Here is an 18,747-nt window from a genome sequence, read left to right on the forward strand (position 1 = left end):
TGAATTTTGGCTGCTATTTGAAAATGTGTTTTAAAAGTTTGAAATGTGTTTTAACTGTCCACAGAAGAATTAAAGTATTTTGATGGAAAAGTTGACCTCACAGGGGAAGGAAGATTGAGACTCATAGATTTAATGAGCTTCTCTGTTTTCTCCAAGTTCCATGTCACTAAAGGCATCTTTCTTTTTCTTCATTAAAGAAAAGTCATACCAGAATAGTCACCAAGCTCACTTATGACTGGATATCAGGATTATGTGAGTGATGACACCCTTTCATCTCGCGGTGGTGTGATGCAAATGGAAGATGAGAACTTTGGCCAGAATAAACCAGAACATGGCTGCTTTTGGAGCTGCTTAGTGGAGCTCGAGGCTCACAGCATGTATTCAGCCAATAAATATTCAAAAAAATTTTGCAACCCTTTCTGTAATTACAGTATCTTGCTTCATGGTTCAGAGGTGGTGTTCCAGTAAAACAAGACATGACTGGAATTGTGAACCTGATATGCTTGTGTGGCTTCCATTACACTCATAATGCAATGAAAATAATGCAGATCCTGACAAATTTACCCATTGTATTCTGGGTACTGTCTCAGAGATTCTTAGTAACTATTAAGTTTGGCTTCACATGGCACAAAGTTACACTCTAGTGCTCTCCATAGGGCTGATATATGTATGAGCATCAGAGCAAAAGAGGAGAGAGTTTTCAGGTATAATGTCTTAAATACAAAAGTCAGTGCTTACACATATATGTGTAGCAATGCCTTTCTCTACATTATTTTTTTATTCCTGGAGTGCCACAGGTGTACTTGACAAAAAATAAAGCAAAATATTTGATCTTTATAGGAATACAATGATGTCAAACCAGTAAAGTCAAGAAAACACTACAGTAGGAGCTTCCACTCACAGAACAAGAAGCATTTTCATTCTAGAATAATACTTAAGACACCCTTACCCCAAGGCAGACATAACAAAATTATCTGAATTTAACAGCCCCATAATTACATTGGTTGGCAGGGGTAAACTTTTCTAAAGCTAGTGATTGTAAAACACAATGCTTTATTTGGGTTCAAACTGTAATACAAGTATGTTTTGAAACCCAAGTAAACACATGGCACTTAAAAGAACTTTCCGACCCTTGTGAGAAGTTGTCCTTACGTATTGCCTGAGGTGCCTGAAATGAGTATGATGAAGAAGCAGAAGCAAGTGCCAGAGAAATGGAGGAAAAAAACAAGTGCCAGAGAAATGGGATGAAAGTATGAGCACAGATTAGGATTAAAACCGCAGCTCTGGAAAAATGCAGGAGTGGGTGAGTTTACAGTTAGGCACTTGTCACAATCTCATGGGAAACACAAACACATGCAGGTCCCTGCAAGCACTTTACTGGGTTCTTCACACTGAGAAGGGGAAATCCTGTATCTTAAACATTTCATAATTACCAACTATTCACTTCTTAAAGATAGCCCAGGCCAAGTATAAAATAGAAGTACATCCAAGAATCAGCGAAGACAGAGAAAACTTACATGATTCCTTGCAAGTAGTGAGGGCAGTTTAATGTTTTACTCAGAAGTATGTTGACTGTTTCCTGCTGTGACTTTTCATGTCTTTTCATTCGCCCTTAACTCCTACTACCATCAGCATGAGAACAATGCCCTGTCGTGTAATTCTTACTTCGTTTTCCATGCTCTGTTATGGTTACAAAGCAAGGGGGTGGAGCTTTGTTTCTCAGGGAATTTTCAAGCAATTAACAGGGTTTGATTTTGTAACAGACAAATAAACCACGTTTAACACAAGTGGTAATAGTTCCTCCTGCTGGCACGCACTGCACACATACGTGGAGTGTTTCTGTTAAACTTGCACACCAGCAAGGCTTTGCTTTGGTGACTGTGGTGAACCTCAGGACCCTGGCAACCCTTCAGTGTTTTCTAAGAGGTTCTTCAGTCAAGCAGCCAGAACCTGTAAACCTTCCCTGAGTTTGTGAAATGTCAGTCCTTGATCTGCTTATACTCTGACAACAGATAATTCCTCAGCCAAACCATAATGGTTGTTTTATTTTTGGTATCACTTGGGTTTTTTTTTCCTTTGATGTGTAAAGTTGGTTTTGTTCAGGAGCAGTAAGAATCTCTTTTGTTTTGTGTTTACTCTTCCAAATCACTTACATTTGGTTTCTGTCTATTACCTTCTCTCCATTTTTATAACACTGAAAAACTTTCAGGTAAATCTTGGAAAGAAATAGTGTTTGAAGAACATATTGAATTGTGATAACTAACTTTACATTTAAAGTTACAATTGAAAAGAAGCTTAAACTGATTTTTAATAGGCACTTTTGCACAGAAATTTGCAAGAATTCTTTTGCAAGAATTCAAACAATCCTATCTCTAGGCAATCACTACCCCAGGCACACATATAGCCCACAAGAAAATTATCATTCCAGTGCTCTTTCATTTTATGTTCAGTTTAAGCTGGACCAGTTAAGAAGTTTTTGGTTATTAAGTACTCACTCCACATGGGATTCTCTAGTGTATTGCATTTTTCAGAATAGCATGGAGCCAACATCTATTAAATAGTTTTAGTGTATGTTTCCAAGAATACCTTTTAGATCCCAGTTTTAGAAAGGTATTAGATACACTTTCAAGACTTGTTTTAGGACAACGCTCTTGCCCAGCCTCCACGTGAAAAGCACATTTTGCAGCAGCAAAGTCTGATCCTCTGGTTTGGCAGGAAAGAGTGGGAGAATAGTCTGGTGAAAGGGGCTTCAAGTAGCTGAGACTCATGGAAGCTGAAAGCTTTTTTTGGACTTAAGAAAATTAACTACGTGTTATGATTCTTATGAAACTGAGATGCCAAGGTCATGCAAAAGGAGGAAGTATAATGGTGATCTCACAGGCTATTCATTTCATGATAAGCACTGAAGTGTCATATCACCATTTTAGATACTCTACTGAAAACTATTGTCTTGCTGTGAAAAAAAAACCCAAAGCAAAATGAAATAGAAACAGCGACCTTTTTTATTAAAATAAGATGCAGAATAAAACTCATGTTTATATTTTTTGTTTTAGAAAACTTATTCTTAAAGAGAGGCATTGCATTTCTCATTTCAGAGAAAGTAGAACCATTTTTTTCAATATTCCTAGAACAACCCCTCCCACACCCAACTGACATTTTCAGGATAATTTTGTCTTGCAAAATTATTTTTGCTTGATAAAAGTGCCTTTCTTATTTTAATTCTTGTTAATATGAAAATTTATTTATTTACTTAATTATTTACAAGCATTGTAGTATTAAAATCAAAGTAGATAAGCAACACTTTTCATTCCAAAATGGTCAAGGTAGAATTTCTTTTTTAAAGAAGAAGATTTCAAAAAAGTTTCTTTTTTAAAGAAGAATATTTCATGTCCAGAAAAAATATTTTCAATTTGTAAGACAGACCCTGTATGTTGTATATTGGGGTCCTCACTACAAGAAAGACAGAAGTTACTGGAGAGGGTTCAGTGGAGGCCACAAGGATGATGAGAGGTCTGGAACATCTCTCTTGAGGAGAGACTGCAGGAGCTGGGCCCGTTCAGTCTGCAGAGGAGAAAACTGGGAGGGATCTTATCAGTGCATATAAATATCTCAAAGGCAGGTGCCAGAGGATGGTGCCAGACCCTTTCTGGTGGTGCTCAGCCACAGGACGAGGAGCAGTGGCTATAAACTAAAACCATAAGAAGTTCCAATTCAGCTTGAGGAAGACCTTTCCACGGAGAGTGGCAGAGCACTGAACAGGCTGCCCATGGAGGTCCCAAGCCCATCTGGATGAGTTCCTGTGTCACCTGCTCCAGGTGGCCCTGCCTTGGCAAGGGTGGTTGGACCAGATGACCTCCACAGGGCCCTTCCAACCCTAATGATTCCGTGCTTCTGTTACCTTCACTAACATATACCCTTGCTGAAAGAGCGTTCTGAATTTCAGTGGAGAAATCCGAGAAGGCGGAATTTTCTTGGCGTGGTCGCTGTTCTCCTACCGGAGCAGCGCAGCGGGAGGCGAGAAGTGCCCGTGGGGCCCTCGTCGGAGCGAGGAGCGGGGCACGAGGGGCACCCTGCGGCCCGGCCGTCCCGGTGTCCCTGCGCCCGGCGGCCGGCAGGTGCCGCTGGAGCCCGGGAGCCCGGCCGGGCCGGCCCCCGCCCAGCGCGGCTCAGCACGGAAGGCAGGCACTTGTGCGCTTCTGGGGCCAGCCGGGCCGGGCCAGGTCAGGTCAGCCCAGCACATCCCGTTCCGTGTCCTCCGGTGGCCCGCGGAAGGTAAGGGCGGCGGGGGCCGTGAGTGTCAGACTCCTCCTCCCCGCGCCGAGGGCTCCGCGGGGCCGGCTTTCAACGGCGTCACGGCGCGGGAAGGCGGGGGTCGGGGCGCGGCTTTGGGCAGCAGGCCCAGCGCAGGCGGCCGCTGCGGGGCCTGTGCTGCCGCAGCCCGACGGCGCCGTCGCCCTCAGTTCAGGAAGCACACTGAGGTGCTTGAGCGTGTCCAGAGAAGGGCAGCGGAGCTGCTGAAGGGTCTCCAGTATAAGTCCTGTTAGGAGCGGTTGAGGAAGCTGGGGGTGTTTAGCTTGGAGAAAAGGATGCTCAAGGAGACCTTATTGCCCTCTACAACCACCTGGAAGAAAGCTGTAGCCAGGGGAGGATTGGTTTCTTCTCCCAGACGACCAGTGGCAGGACAAGAGGACGTAGCCTCAAGCTGTGCCAGAGGAGGTTCAGGTTGAACATAAGGAAGAATTTCTTCACAATAAGGGTGATTAGACATTGGAATGGACGTGACAGTGCCGTGGTTCGCTTGACAAGGTGGTGTTTGCTCATAGGTTGGACTCGATGATCCTAGAGGCCTTTTCCAGCTTAATTGGTTGTTTCAAGGAAAGAAATGCGCTGTGGTGGCTGGGCGTGCACTGCCCTGGGTGTGGGCACCGAGCAGCCGCTGCAGGGCTGAGCAGGCCTGGGGCATTCCCCAGCCCTGCGCTCTCAGGCTGTTGGTAGGGACCTTTTCATTTACTACCTAGTGCAGCTACTCTGTAGACTCGCCTTTGTTTTAAACTCAGGCTCTTATTTCAGAGAACCAGTTCAGATAGGTGCGAAACATCATGTTGAGGCTTGTCATCTTCCTGACGATGGTCCTTGAAGTGCCTCCCTGAAATCTTTGACGAGTGGTGCCTGCCCTGGGCATCACAGCCCACTGCCTGGACCAGTTAATACAAACGATTTTGGCTCCTCCCTTTCTTCTCCGAAATTCTAGCCCTAGAAATTTTGGGGTCATTATTCCTATTCAGAAGGAGGCTTTTTATTGAAAACACAGTGTATGAAGTTGACAACTCTCATATTTGAAAAATTTAGCTGTCTTCTTGCATACTGCTTCTTTGTCATCCCATTAGAGGTATTCAAACTGTGAGATATTTTCAGGAGCCTAAAATTAGCATTTTCTTCTGAAAATGAAGAAATCATCCAGAACATTTCTTGTAAAAGACAAATAAGTTTTTTGACTATTTGATCCTTGCAAACCACATTGATTTAATCTTGTATTATATAGGTATTTCATTGAAACAGAATAATATAACTGGGAAATTCTTCCCAGAATATACACTTTATTGTTGCACTAAGAATCACGTGTAAGGTTGAGAAAACAGCAATGAGTATTGCAGAAAACGACAAGAAATTACATTTCTTCAGTAAGCTAATGGTAATATAGTTATTTTTTGGGATAACAGTTGTCTTTCCAAGACACAGGGGCTTGAAATATTAGAACACTTGTACATTCCTCAGATAGGAAACAGCTTGTCTGCTAGGTATGAATATTAATAAGTCAGTTACATAATATTTTGATGACATCAACTCTGTCTCTTTGTTTCATTCTTGCCAGTATAGCTCTCAGCTTTCATCCCATATGGGAGATGTACCATGAGGCTGCTTAAAGGGCTAAATATTTTTGGGGTTCTTCATTATGTTGAAGCAGTAGCATAGCTGAATAACTTATAATTCAGGAGAAATGTGTACTTAGGCCAATATAGGAGGCCCATGGCGAACTGCAGATAGCTGTAATCTTTATTTATACCCACTCTTTTCCCTTCATTTTATTTTATTTATTTTCCTCCTGTGACTCAGCTGTTTTATTATCATGAAAAAGGCAAGCACTTTAAATCTGTTGCAGCATTTAGAAACTGTTTCCAGTGATTATTTTATGCAGCCGTCTGCACAAGTATGCTTTCTGAGTAGATAAGAATAAAAAGGCAGATAAGAAAAGAAAATTTGATTCATTTTTGATTGACACAAACATCTTTAAAGTTTTATGTGTCTTTCTTATATTTTATGTCATTTTTTTTGCATTAAGTGACAAGAGACTGATGAAAATTAAATTGCTCTCAGATTGAGGAAGATGGTGTAGAGCTGTGTAGAGGGCAGTGAGGGTAGTGCAGTAATTCTGGACAGCACACTAAAGAAGCTGTTTCTTGGACCTGCAATACATTAAAAAATTAGAAAGGTTTTCTATTACTTGCTCATATTTATTTTCATTTCTTTATGATTGAGCATACTATACTAGGTCATGATTCAGCATTTAATTGTAGTTACTGACTTAGCTGTTTAAGTTATGCACAAGTCTTTGTTGCTGATAAGTGATAAACTGTGCTGTAAATTGTGTATCAGGATGCTCTCTGCTGTAAAAAATGCACTCCTTTCAACCTGGTAATTTTTCTTTCTAGATGAACATTGGACTTACAAATATCAGTATGATATCTTGACTTTCTACCTTTGTACCTTGCAGAAAGAGAAGTAGCCAAGCATAAAACACTTCTGCTGAACAAGAGCAGTAGCAGACTACAAGGAAAGAGACAATGTCTTCTGAAACAGGTCAACAGGGAAGTCAGACACCTCCAATAAAGCAACCTGGATGGGTAAGCTGGGTTTCCTCCCTTTTATTTCGATGCTATTGCTAATGAATAACAGATTTTGCCTCAGTTGCTGTTTTTGAAAGAGAGAAGTAGGTGTCTGTTAGTTTAAGCATATAGATGAAGAGAGGAGAGGATGGTGTGTTGTTTTTCCTGGTTCACTGTGCTCAGAGGGCTGGGAGTTGGGAATCTTAAGGCTCTGATTTATGCCCTGAGTTATGAGCTGGCATAGCCATGGTGTCTGAGTACAAGTCCAGTACAGCCTGTCCCCATGAAGCTCTGCATGCACATATTCAGAAGGGGAGAAGGGAACAGTACAGCACAAGAACATTCTCCTCTGATGGAGACATCAAGGAATTTAAATGTGATAAGACTTTTTGCTAACTGGTCACTACCAGAGGGCAGCAATACTGGGTTGATCTGCAAGGAAGAGGCACAAATGACAGCAGGGTGGCAGGGGATAGGGCCTCAGGTACAGGGAGCACAGTATCACAGTACCCAAAAAGAGGAAGAGAGCAGATCGAATGGTCAGCCTACAGTCAGTTCAGTGACTGCCAGGCAAGTCTGATGCTAAGCTAGGTGATCAGGTTAGCAAGGCAGGGTAAGGATCTCCATGGTATAGCTACAGCACAGTTAAGGCAAGGGCCTGAGCTTTTATACAGCTCCTGAGCTGAAGGGCAGAGGCCCTGGGTAAAGCTTCCAGCTGCTTTCTCTGAGCTTTTCTGTTTTCTCAGCAGACTAACTCAGTGTTACACAACTGTGCCATGGTAGAGCTGACTCTGAGCTCAAGCAACTAAACAGCTGGCAGGGTGTGTATGGAGGCAGAAAGGTTGCAAAGCCTGTTGGTGCACTTGGGGCTCTGACATGCATTTCCTTATCTTTCAGGCAGCCTGTTTGTATTTTACTGTATGCGTTATGACCTTGCTCTGAAACCAGTTTGAAGCAGGTTCTCTATGATCTGGAGTGGAGCCAATTCTGTATTGTTTGCCCAGGTCCACCATTAACTTCTATGGGAGCAGTACTTGAAGAAGGGCTGAGATATTAATTACCTATAATATGAAATGTGTGGCTCTGGCCAGTAAATGCATTTCCTTATTATGGCCATAAATCATGCATAAAAGGAGTCAGGCATAAAAGGAGACTGAATCCTGTAATAGATGAATGTACTCTTTTTTCCAAGGCATTGCTTCTTCTATGATGCCTGGTTTTTCTTTCAAGAATGTGTATGTTTGAAGATGATGTGGTTTTACAGAAAAATGTTAAAATTTCAATTAATTTTAACTTAATGACAACTCCTTTCCCTTGGCTTTTCTTGCTGAGCACGATGTCATGTTATGGAATTGGAATATCCTTTGGATCAGCTGGGGTCAGCTGTCCCAGCTGTGTCCCTTACCAAATTCTTCTACATCCCCAGCTGGTGGGGCAGCCTGAGAAACAAAAAAGGCCTTGACTCTGTGTACGGTCTACTCAGCAGTAATTAAATATCCCTGTATTGTAAAGACTGGTTTGGTCATAAATCCACAGCCTAGCACCACACTGGTTACTATGGAGAAAATAAACTCTTGTCCAGTTGAAACCAGTATACCCATTTAACACTGAGTCTTTTCTTAAAGAAAGAAAAATAATCCTCATATGTTTCCATGCCAATACCCTGGATAGAATGCAAGGGAGAATACTGTCACTTTTTCCTCACAAGCACAATGGGTGAAAAAAGAGCTACCTTCAAGAAGTCTGTTGGCAGCCTGATTTGTACTAGGGTAAAGCCAGTATGAGTTCAGTTAATGCCATGGATATATTTAAATTGCTCAGAGAGAAAGTTCTACTAGTGGGGAGTCCGGCAGAATTTGTGTTGACCCTCTACTTGCAAAATCTGCTATTATTGAACTTCACTTGACTTCTGCACAGAGCAGAACTTGATTTTTGAAAACTGCCACTCTGCCTTTATTTCCTGTCATTTCTTTCTGGGAGACATAATGTAGCTCATGAGAATGAAATGACTTAACAGATATAAAACAATATGCTTCTGGGGTAAGCAGCAGCTGAGCTATTTTAGGAAAGTAAAGACCAACAAGATGGGTTGTTTGTACTTCAACCTATACTTAAAACCTAAAACCTTTCTGTTTCTGTATTGGGGTATCACAATTTCATCACACTGCTAGCAACAGAATAACGAGTTTTGCTTGGAGGTTTTTGTATTTTATTTGTTTTTTAAATAATTTATCTTCTTTAATTGATTTGGTTTTTTTTCTTCCTGTGAGATTAAATTCGGTAAACTAATCCATGTTTATGCTTTCAGCCAATGTTATTTTGTCCCATGTCCCAAATTCAAGACAGAGAGGTTGCAAGGATCATTAAAGAATGCAAACAGGAAAGTTTCTGGTACAGAGGTGAGTGATCCAAAATCATTCTCACCACACCACACAGAATGACTTCTTGATGTGTGTATGCAAAACTGTCTGCAAAATGCTTTTTTGTTGGAACACTGTTGTGGGTTAACTCTGTCATGTTAAGTTATTTGCATAATTGTTGTAGGTAAAGGTGGTTGAATTGAGGTCTTGTTTAATCTGAACTTCAGCAGTTGTAGAGTTGGTTCCATTCTTGAAGTCTATTATAACAACCACCTTAGGAATGTTTTACTTTGTTACATACTTATCCTTGCCTTTGAATGGAAGGCAGGCATGGCTATGTGTCTTTGATTTGTGAAATTCTTTGTATGTTATGACAGCTAAAAAGATCAGTGCTTGGTGTTTTAGTATCCTTTACTTTCACCCTTTCAGTTTGTATCTAAATTACATAATTCCTTGAAAAGGGTTTCAGCATTTTACTGGAGTTGTTGTCATTAGAAGTGTTGCAGTACTTAGAGGAGATATTCAGATTGTGGAAACTATTATTTAATAAATATACATATATTGCATTAGCTCCAGATGTTACAGCATGGCTGATGTCTGGCACTGTGTGAGGACATCATGGCTTTGAAGAGAACATAATTTGAATGAGCAGATGTAATAGATGATTAAGACAGTGAGCAAAGTTAATGTTTAGAAATAATGTGTTTAACATTAGAAACGGAAAACATTTAATGTATAAGAGAGTATTTGCCAAATATGTAGCAAATTTTGGCTGATACCAGCTACTCTCCTTTTCATTTTCACAGCTCTTCCTTTATCTCTTGGGAGCATGCTTGTCACCCAGGGGCTAATCTCAAAAGGTAAAGATAAAAAAATATGTCATTAAAGTGCTGGTTTTCAAGATCAATATTCTTCTTGCTCATTACCATCATTGCTATGGTGATTTGATTATTATGTGTGCATTGCCACAGTCATTCTTTTGCAAGAGCATGAACTGAAAAGAGAATTTGCAAATCCAAAGACTGGTGGCTGGGTTTTGTCACCATGATCACCTGGAGTTGAGTAGAGCCTTCACTGGGGCAGCTCGTGGGGCAGAGCGTTGTACAGCCCGAGCATGGTGTTAGCATCGGGGGCTGGAGCTCTCACTGTTCTGTTTAAAAATGCTGGCAGTGTTTTGACACTGACCATGTATCAATATGACTGCAGCTTTGGTGCAAAGGGATGAGGAGTAGTGCCAAAGTGAGGAGACAGAGAGCTTTCTGTAGAGATGGCTCATGATCTGCAGGCTAACACAAAAGAAATTTGTGTTCTGTTTATGTGGTGGACGAACCTGGTTCTGCACAGGCACCTTCAGTTTCCCTGCTGGGGCCTTGACTGTGTATAAGGTTGAGGTTGGTGTTTTGGGGAGAGAGTGAGGGGCATCCACCCTGAAGTCTGCTAAGCTGTATCACAGGAGGCTGATGTGGGTTCCCTACTCCATCCTTGACCTATGAGCTTGTAGGGAGACAGGGAGGGAAGGAGTAAGAGTGTGTCAGAGAAGGATGACACACTGGAAAAAGGGTGAGCAGTGATAGGAAGGGCACCGGGGCTGTCTCTGTAGTAACATGCCAGCCTCTGGCACCAGGTACTCTTCTCAGTTTCTGTTCATTGTACTTGGATGTTTCTGATCAGCTGTGAAATAACAAATGCTCTTAGTAAATAATCATTACTGTGTGTCAACAGTTGGAGAGGCGTGATTAGAAACAAACAACACTTTTGTTCCTCCCTCCCCCAGGAGACCCAATATAAAATTGCATAGATCACAGTGGGCAAAAGCCCTTGTGCTTAGCATAGGCTGAATAATCCTCTGTCTAAATACTTTCTTCTGATGGCTGCACACAGTACCCTGCATCTAGAAGATGCTGGAGCTTCTAAGCCTCATTATTACTGTCTGAATGCATGTAACAGTGCAACCAGTGTTTACTTCCCTTCCCTTTGCCATGGTAATCTTGCTGTGTGGAGCCCTCCTCCACAGCATGGCATTCCTCTGCCAGACACATAGTTCTCAGAGGAATACTGGCTTCACCTCCTGAGATAACTGGGGGAATGTGGATTTTGGTGGAAAAGCTAAAGATAATTTTTTGCTTTTCTTGTTTAGCACACTGTGTTCTCCTCTTAAAGGCCAAAATGTGTGATCTTTGCACAGGGGAAGGCTAGATACCAGTGGTACAATTTTAATTGATAGCCATGGAAAGCTTCCAAAGAGCAGTTTCATCCTACTTATCACAGCACAAGGAGCTGAACCCTGTGTTAGAGATTTAATTTTGCTGTTTTATATGCAGGGTTGGTTTGTGCTGAAACATAAGCCACCATCACTTCCTCTGCAGTGCTGCAGGTGACACCAGTGGCAGACATGTTGGTTCACACTGCTGCTTTCATGTTGGTTTGCACTCTGAACTCCTGCCTGAGGTGAATCCTGCAAAGTCCAGATTCTCTTCCTCCTATGACTCTAGAACTGCCCCAAAACACATGCACTAAGAACTAGTGGAATAGAAAGTGCCCTGATGTACTGAAATCTGAGTTAATGGACTTCATACCATCTTCACCTTAAGAAATGCAAAATCTGTAGGAAAATTAGTGCTGGTTTTGAGTGCTGCTGAGTTCCTCAAGTGAATAAGCTTTCTGACTATTTCCTTTTATTGTAGGCATTTTCTCAGCAAGTCCAAGATTTGGTCCATTCCCCAAGATGGCAAGTAAGTTGTACCCAATTCTAAAAGGAAAGAAAAGGTTCTTTACAGGCAATATGCCTGTAAAGATGCATCTCTCTGAATTTCTTTCCAAAATCTTCTTTTTTTGCAATTTATATGTTACCCCAGCAGATTAGGAAATCAGATTTCTGATGTGTTTAAAAATAAATGTATGAAACGAGATTCTTCTAATGTAAATATTTTCAGTAGCAGCTTATATTTATGTAACACAGTATCTCAAATTGGTATAAACTCTAGTCTCCACTTTGTTTTATAAATTATGTCATCTCATTGTGCTTGGCAAATTGCACAATTTATAGTATCAAGAAGTCACAATACTATAATATATAAAATAGTACGGTCCTTTACATATGTTTGATTGATCTCAACTGTCTAATTAGAACCATGGATTGATAAAGAAAACAGATAGAAGCACAGGAACTGTACTGTACATTGAGGTGGCTCGTAAATGACAAGAAATTAAATAGATTCCCTCTCCAGTAGAAATTCAGCAGGAAATCAAGGACATTGAAGTAGTCTTTTATTCTGACTCTTGTGAGTGAAAGCCACAGTGCAACAGTATGGCAAGCTGATGTTCCAGCTTCTTAGAAGGCCAGAGAAGTTGGTGTTAAAAGTGTGATCAATTAGAAGTAAACCATGTTGTGCAATCAAAGGCAAAAACTGTTAGTGCTGACATTGTGACTTAATTTTATTTTCTATAATCTGGTCCTTTAAATATTATCTCATTTTCCTGTACACAGGAATATTAAATCCTTTTTCTGTATCAATTATTTTGGACCAGTTGTTCTCTCTCATGATAGGTAACCAGTTTTCAGTAGTTATTGAATTCACCCCTGTAAACCCTGTATAATTTCACATGTGTTTGTGACATGTTCTGAGAAGATGTGGTACAGAGTTTGTTATATGATTAAAGTGGAGCCAATAGCACACTCCTGATTTAAGCTGTTGTATTAACAATGTTTTGTTATCTGTCTCTGTAGTTGCTGGTGTCTTGGGTTTTGCCATTGGAAAGATGTCATACATGGGAGAATGCCAAAAAAAGTTTCAGAAAATGGGTATTGCACCAATTGGTCCACAACAAAAAAGGTCTGTGCTAATTTAAAATAGTCTAAAACACACTAAAATTATATGGAGCAAAACTATGAATTTAAATTCTATTATTAGATACTGAGATACTCCTCTTGGACTATATATCACAGTATTAGAAACTACTACGCATTCTTCAGAAAATGCAAATTAAACTCATTGTAATACCTGTTACTAGGATATCCATTATTTAAATGAAATTACTGTACTTTTAGGTGTGATGTGACAACAGTTGCTCAGTCTCTTTTCTAGTATCATACTGCTAAGATTGTCCGTGTTATCACTTTGATCCTTTGAGTCTTCCTTTGGAACATACCTCAGGCCAAATATGCTACAGATTTTCTTATAATGTTCTCATATTTTAACAACAGTGTCAATCTCAGTTCGTATTCCAACCTCCCTCTCCTCTATGGCTTTGCCCAACCTCATGCTGTCATGCCAAACCATGAAGAGCACAAACTGAGGGGGTGCTTTTTCCACCTTGCACCTCTAACCATAGAATAGATTTCAGTGGTTGACTTCTGTCACCTGGTGCCTCCATGAATGTTTTATTCATTGTTTTCTTAATTTCACATAAAGTACTCCTTCCCATCAAATCAGACTCTGATTTTCTTCCCAGCTCCTCCTTCAGCTGCCTGGTGTACTCTCCATTCTCAATATGGCTTCTTGTATAAACCTTTTGCCCACAGAACACATTTCCAAAAGTCCTATCTATAAAACCATTCTCCTTTGTCTTCTCCTTTGTCTCTCCCCCAGACCAGCATGAGCTTTTATGGCTACAAAAGTACCTGACTGATAATGGGAAGCTTCTTCAATGTTCGTCTATTTGTCTACTTGTATTTTTTCCCCCACATAACAAAGTATATACTTGGTATTACATGAAGTGTTAAACACCTTACTCCTAGCTCAGTTTGCTCATAGGTACAATGACATGGACTGTCCTTTGCTGCTTATAAAATCCTGTTATATTTAGCAATTGCTAGAAGGAGTACTTAATATTAATTAATGGGCATTTATTGTCTGAGGCATTTAGATGTCATATTTTGCAGTTTATATCCCATATTACAAAAATTGGGGAATCTAGGCAAGAGATTACTTCTTCAAGAACTTTTACCATCATGCTCTATGGTTGTATTAGTAGAAACCCAGCAAAATTCTTCAATGTTTTATTTGCTTTCCATATTGTAGGAAGTGTCATCATACTTGCAAAGAATGTAAAGCAAAATTGGGATCAAATGAGAGAGAAGGTTCTTCAGCAACTTAGTGCCAGGTAGGCAACCTTGTAATTTTTTTTTAAATCTCATATTATTTTCCATGGTGAATGGTATTCTTCTTTTGAACAATATTGCGTAAATTACAGATTTTAACAATGGATCAAAATCCAAGCATTACTCAAGGAAATATTCTGTATTTGTAATTCCTGATTAATTTTGTTTCTTAATTTCTACCTTACATACCTTTCATACTAATTTTAAATCCCCCATCTCTGTGGAATTTTTTCTTTAGTGTAGCTGAGTATTGATGATTGACCTAAGTGGAATTAATTTGGATTGACTGCTCGTATTAAAACAAATACAACTCCTTTCAATTTTCAGCTTGTTTTATTTAAGAATCAAATAATTATGGATTTTGTTGATATTTAAAAATGCATTGAAGTATTGAGAACTAAAAGCAGACACAGCTGGGTGTAGGTTTTTTGCATTCAGTTCTACAATTTGGCTAGAGCCTTAGTAGGGTAGTGTGAAAGTGGGTGCAAGAGCAGTCTGCTGTGGTGGGGCAGGGGACGTGGCTCATGAAGTGTTCTCACCCTAGAAAGGGGGAAGTTCCCTCTGTGGAAAAGGAGGGTTTGCAGGGTAGAAGGTAGGCAAGTGTTTAAAAGGACTTGCACTCTATGAAAAACAGGCCAGCAGCTGGGTTTTTTAAGAATGCTTTCACACTGTCTGCTTGTGGTAAGCTGGCCTACATTTCTCACAGGCAGGAGAATGTGTGAAAGTGTTTGCAAATAGCTCAGCTGCCTGCAAGAGAGGGGAGCAGAGGGCCTGTTTGAAACCCTGCCATGGGAGTTTATTCAGCTAAGAACAGAAGTCTGACACAGAAATTGTTGCATTGAGTCTAGCATATATAATGTACCAGTTTGGACAAGGATATTGGTGATGGTGCCTTTCTTACTCCAAAGTGCATGCCCACAGACAGTCTATAAGGAGGCATATCCTATCAGAACCTGTTCACTTGCCCAGATGAGAGATTTTGATGGACTTTTACTATGCAGCAATACATTGTGGCAGTGAGGATTGGAAAGACTTTTCAGAGTCCTTAAAGAAGGCATTAGAATAAAGTCCTGATTTTAATCAACATTGCCACTGGTTCAGCATTTTATATCAAGTGCTGCAAGTGCTCAGCCACTAGCAGAAAATGCACTTTGGCTTAGGCTCACCTCATTGGGTTGCGCCAAAAGAAGCAGTGTTTCTCTTGTGCCAGCTACAGAGATCACTGAGTGAGCTGGCCCTCCAGGCCACCTCTCTGCTCTAATTTGGTATGAGGACAGGGGTAAAAAATCCCCCAGAACTTTCTGAAGGGTTTCTTGCTAGTGCCAGCATGAAGGAGGAAGTGAGCCAGACTTAGATAACTCTGAATAAATAACATTCTAAATCCATTAGCACCTATGAGCTTAATTAACTTCTTGCAATGCTGTGCTGATTAACTGCTTTTGAAGATTTTGTGTTAAATAAATGTTTATGTAGGCTCACTTATTTCAAGTAAGGACCCCAAAGCATATTTAATTGAGAATGGTCATTTACTAGCAATTACCTGTGTAGAGGAATCAAATATTTATTATGGGATTTACCCCTGCTGTTTGTCAGAGCTGCAGCTTGCTGAACCTTCAATCCAAACACATTTTATTTTTCAGCCTTCCTCTGTGAGCTGACAATATTTTTTCTGGTATGCGAGTACCAATTAGCTTTTAAATAAATTCTAAATTGTCTCAAATACAAAGAAGCCTTGCAGCTTTTAGAGGGGAAGAATAAAGGATGCCACAGGCATCTCCTTGTTTTCTTCCTGTAATGGGTCCTGAAAGTTCTGCTGTGGAACCTGTTCCCTGCTCCAGCTCACACGTTCATCAAAGACCTTGATTGCTGCACATTTTACCAGCAGCTTAGATCTCTTGTTTGGTTTATAAAAGAGCTTGAAAGCTTAGTAAAAAAATTAGTTTGAAGACAAATGTAAGGTAAGTGTATTTCTTTCAAGTTTCAATTGCTGTAATGAAAAAGCCATTATATTTGGGGCAGTGTGGTATTTTGAATTTGCCACAAATCAATTCTGATGGACAGGTTTTAGAAACTTAGGAAAAGAAGAAGTACTGTAAGTATTATGTTGTTTTCTGTGTTGTTAGACCTCTTCTATGTTTTAATACAAGTTCTTAATTTAGCATGCTGTGCTCTAAAAATGTACAGAGCCCCTGCTGAGCACATCTTGCCACTATCCATGCGAAGCATGTGGTGCAAGCTCTGGCAGTACCTGGGAAGACCACTCAGATAAAATTGTATTCATGTCCAGGAGTCCAAAGGTAATGTCTTTTATCCTCAGGGACTCTGGAATGTTTGAGAAATCACCAAGTAGTTCCACATTTCACACTGAAAGCAAGGTGGCACTCACATAAATAACAGGTCATTTTATTCTGTTTACAGATGTGGTGAACACGATTAAAACCTTATGGACCATCTTCTTTCAAGGCACTTTCCTGTAGACTAGAAATAATAATTTTGTGATTCTGTCTCTTAGATTTGATATAAATTGACTTATTTGAAATAGTTGCATATTGTTTCATAGTTCTGTTTGTCCTAAATACCTCTTTTTTGGGATGCACTTTTTGAAATACACCCCTCTCTTTTCAGCACATTAATTTTCCTCTTTTCAGTGCAATTTAGCTCTTAGTGCTGAAAAATTACATTTGTCTATTGTATTTAGATGCTGGCAATGCTTTGTTTAACAGACAAAGTGGTTTATGTTGGAATGTTTGTCTGTGTCAAACAGAAAGGGTGTGAGGATGTTTAAATGGTTTGCACAGTCAAGCAGCTATCCAGTCTCTGAGCTGACCCCTTGGTTCAGGGGTACTCTAATAGTACCTAATTCAGGGGATTGTCAGACTGCAGTTACTGAACCAACTTCCCATAAACCAATTTTACACAAGGGCCACTTTGCCAGAGATACCAAAATCATGAACAAGAACACACAATATTTTGGAACAGTTTATGGTTGCATAAAATCTGAGGCCACCAGGTGCTGAGAAAACCCCAAACCTAGATGGCACGTGCTCCCTACAAACAGCGGGACACAGTCTTCCATGAAACATCTCAGCAAATCAAAAGCAGGCACTTCCCCTAAACACAGTGATGGCTTTTATATGGAAATAAATGCAGTTACTGAAAAGTTTGGCCTTGGCTGTCAGTCGATGAAGACTGTCTTCTGTGGGCTTTTTCTGTTTGCTTTAATATTATGCCTGTGGCTATTGTTCCTCTTTTGAACTAGCTTCTGTGGGCATCTTTACCTTGACACAAAGAAATTCTTCAAGCAAAATATATAGTGTGGAAAAGTATAATGTAACTATTAATTGGTTAGTAAACACAAAAGACATTCTGGATTTGACAAAGTCATTAGACTGAATACTCAAATCCCTGATAAAGCACTCGCATAGCCTTTTCTAGCCAAGGAGCCACCAGGCAGAAGGGGAAGGGTTAGACTGGCCTCCCTGTTCTTTTCTTTACTATAAGATTTTATATTTTTCTACTTGGTGTTTATCCTCTTGAATTCTTGAGCTACTAAGAACCCCTGTCTCAACAGGGGTTTCAATTTTACACTCGTTACTTTTCTACAGAAATTTTCCACAGCACTTCCAGTGGGAGTCAGGGATACACAGCAGTGCTGGGTCACAGCTGCTGCTCTGACAGGCAGGTGAGCCTTGGAGGGCCTCCAGGGAGAGGGGCTTACACACCCAGAGAGAAGGCAACCTCCTTTGTGAAAATCATGTCATTGTCATGGGTATGCTGTGATAGCCACCAAAACTTGACTGGTGACATGTCTGAGCTACTTCCCCTTCATCTGTCATCTGCTGTCAAGCTAACAGCCAGCAGCTGCCCCAGGGTTAGTCGTGCCTGGCTTATCTGAGGGAAGCCATTACATCCAGGTGACACCAAGGAGAGCGATGCGTGTGACAAGGACCTTGCATGTCAGACTCCCAGAGGTTGTTCTTGTGGTGTTACCTCTTGCGATTACAACTTAGCTACTGAACTTTTCTTTAAATGTAATTCTGATTATTTTTTACCTTTCATTATTTTTCTGTAATAAATATACTGATGCATAAAATTTCTTGTTTCCTTTTTTTCTAACTTTGTTTCCATACTTTGCAAAAGGCTGAATAGCTAATTTTGTTGATCTAAGTTCATGAGTTACTGTGATACAGATATGAAAAGAGGCAATTTGTGAATAAGATGTATTAGCACAAAATCTATGCATATCAAAGGAAAAATGAGCACAGCTAATGGGCAAACTGTTCTTTCAAAGGTCGTTAAAAGCAGCTGGTATTTAGTAATTATGTGCAGTTTAATGAGCTAATCTTTGTTGGCCATTGCTATTGTGCATTCCATACAAGCAGGTTAAAGAATTTATTTTTAA

The 18,747-nt window shown here is 40.3% G+C and overlaps 1 protein-coding gene across 3 annotated transcripts; it reads left to right on the plus strand.

Annotated features, from left to right (window-relative positions):
* Positions 1–4,137: 4,137 nt before the first annotated feature.
* Positions 4,138–18,438, plus strand: OCIAD2 (OCIA domain containing 2). Of its 3 annotated transcripts, none has more exons than XM_036382801.2 (8): positions 4,138–4,272; positions 6,773–6,902; positions 9,193–9,283; positions 10,051–10,104; positions 11,929–11,976; positions 12,972–13,077; positions 14,266–14,347; positions 16,764–18,438. In XM_036382801.2, exons 2-7 carry the CDS (start codon positions 6,843–6,845, stop codon positions 14,339–14,341), a joined length of 435 nt encoding a protein of 144 aa, XP_036238694.1. In that variant the 5' UTR covers positions 4,138–4,272; positions 6,773–6,842; the 3' UTR covers positions 14,342–14,347; positions 16,764–18,438. The 3 variants fall into 3 exon arrangements, with proteins under 3 accessions (XP_036238694.1, XP_036238695.1, XP_036238696.1); XM_036382802.2 differs by lacking the exon at positions 4,138–4,272 and adding an exon at positions 4,496–4,806; XM_036382803.2 differs by lacking the exon at positions 4,138–4,272 and adding an exon at positions 6,597–6,693.
* Positions 18,439–18,747: the final 309 nt, after the last annotated feature.

This window comes from Molothrus ater, chromosome 4 (genome assembly GCF_012460135.2).
Source record: "Molothrus ater isolate BHLD 08-10-18 breed brown headed cowbird chromosome 4, BPBGC_Mater_1.1, whole genome shotgun sequence".
Lineage (NCBI taxonomy): Eukaryota > Metazoa > Chordata > Aves > Passeriformes > Icteridae > Molothrus > Molothrus ater.

Bases quoted from the DNA above. Each gene is read 5' to 3' on its own strand.
- OCIAD2 (XM_036382801.2), top strand. From the start codon at position 6,843: ATGTCTTCTGAAACAGGTCAACAGGGAAGTCAGACACCTCCAATAAAG. The intron at 6,903-9,192 runs GTAAGCTGGGTT...TTATGCTTTCAG, and splicing joins CAATAAAGCAACCTGGATGG to CCAATGTTATTTTGTCCCAT. The intron at 13,078-14,265 runs GTCTGTGCTAAT...TCCATATTGTAG, and splicing joins ATTGGTCCACAACAAAAAAG to GAAGTGTCATCATACTTGCA.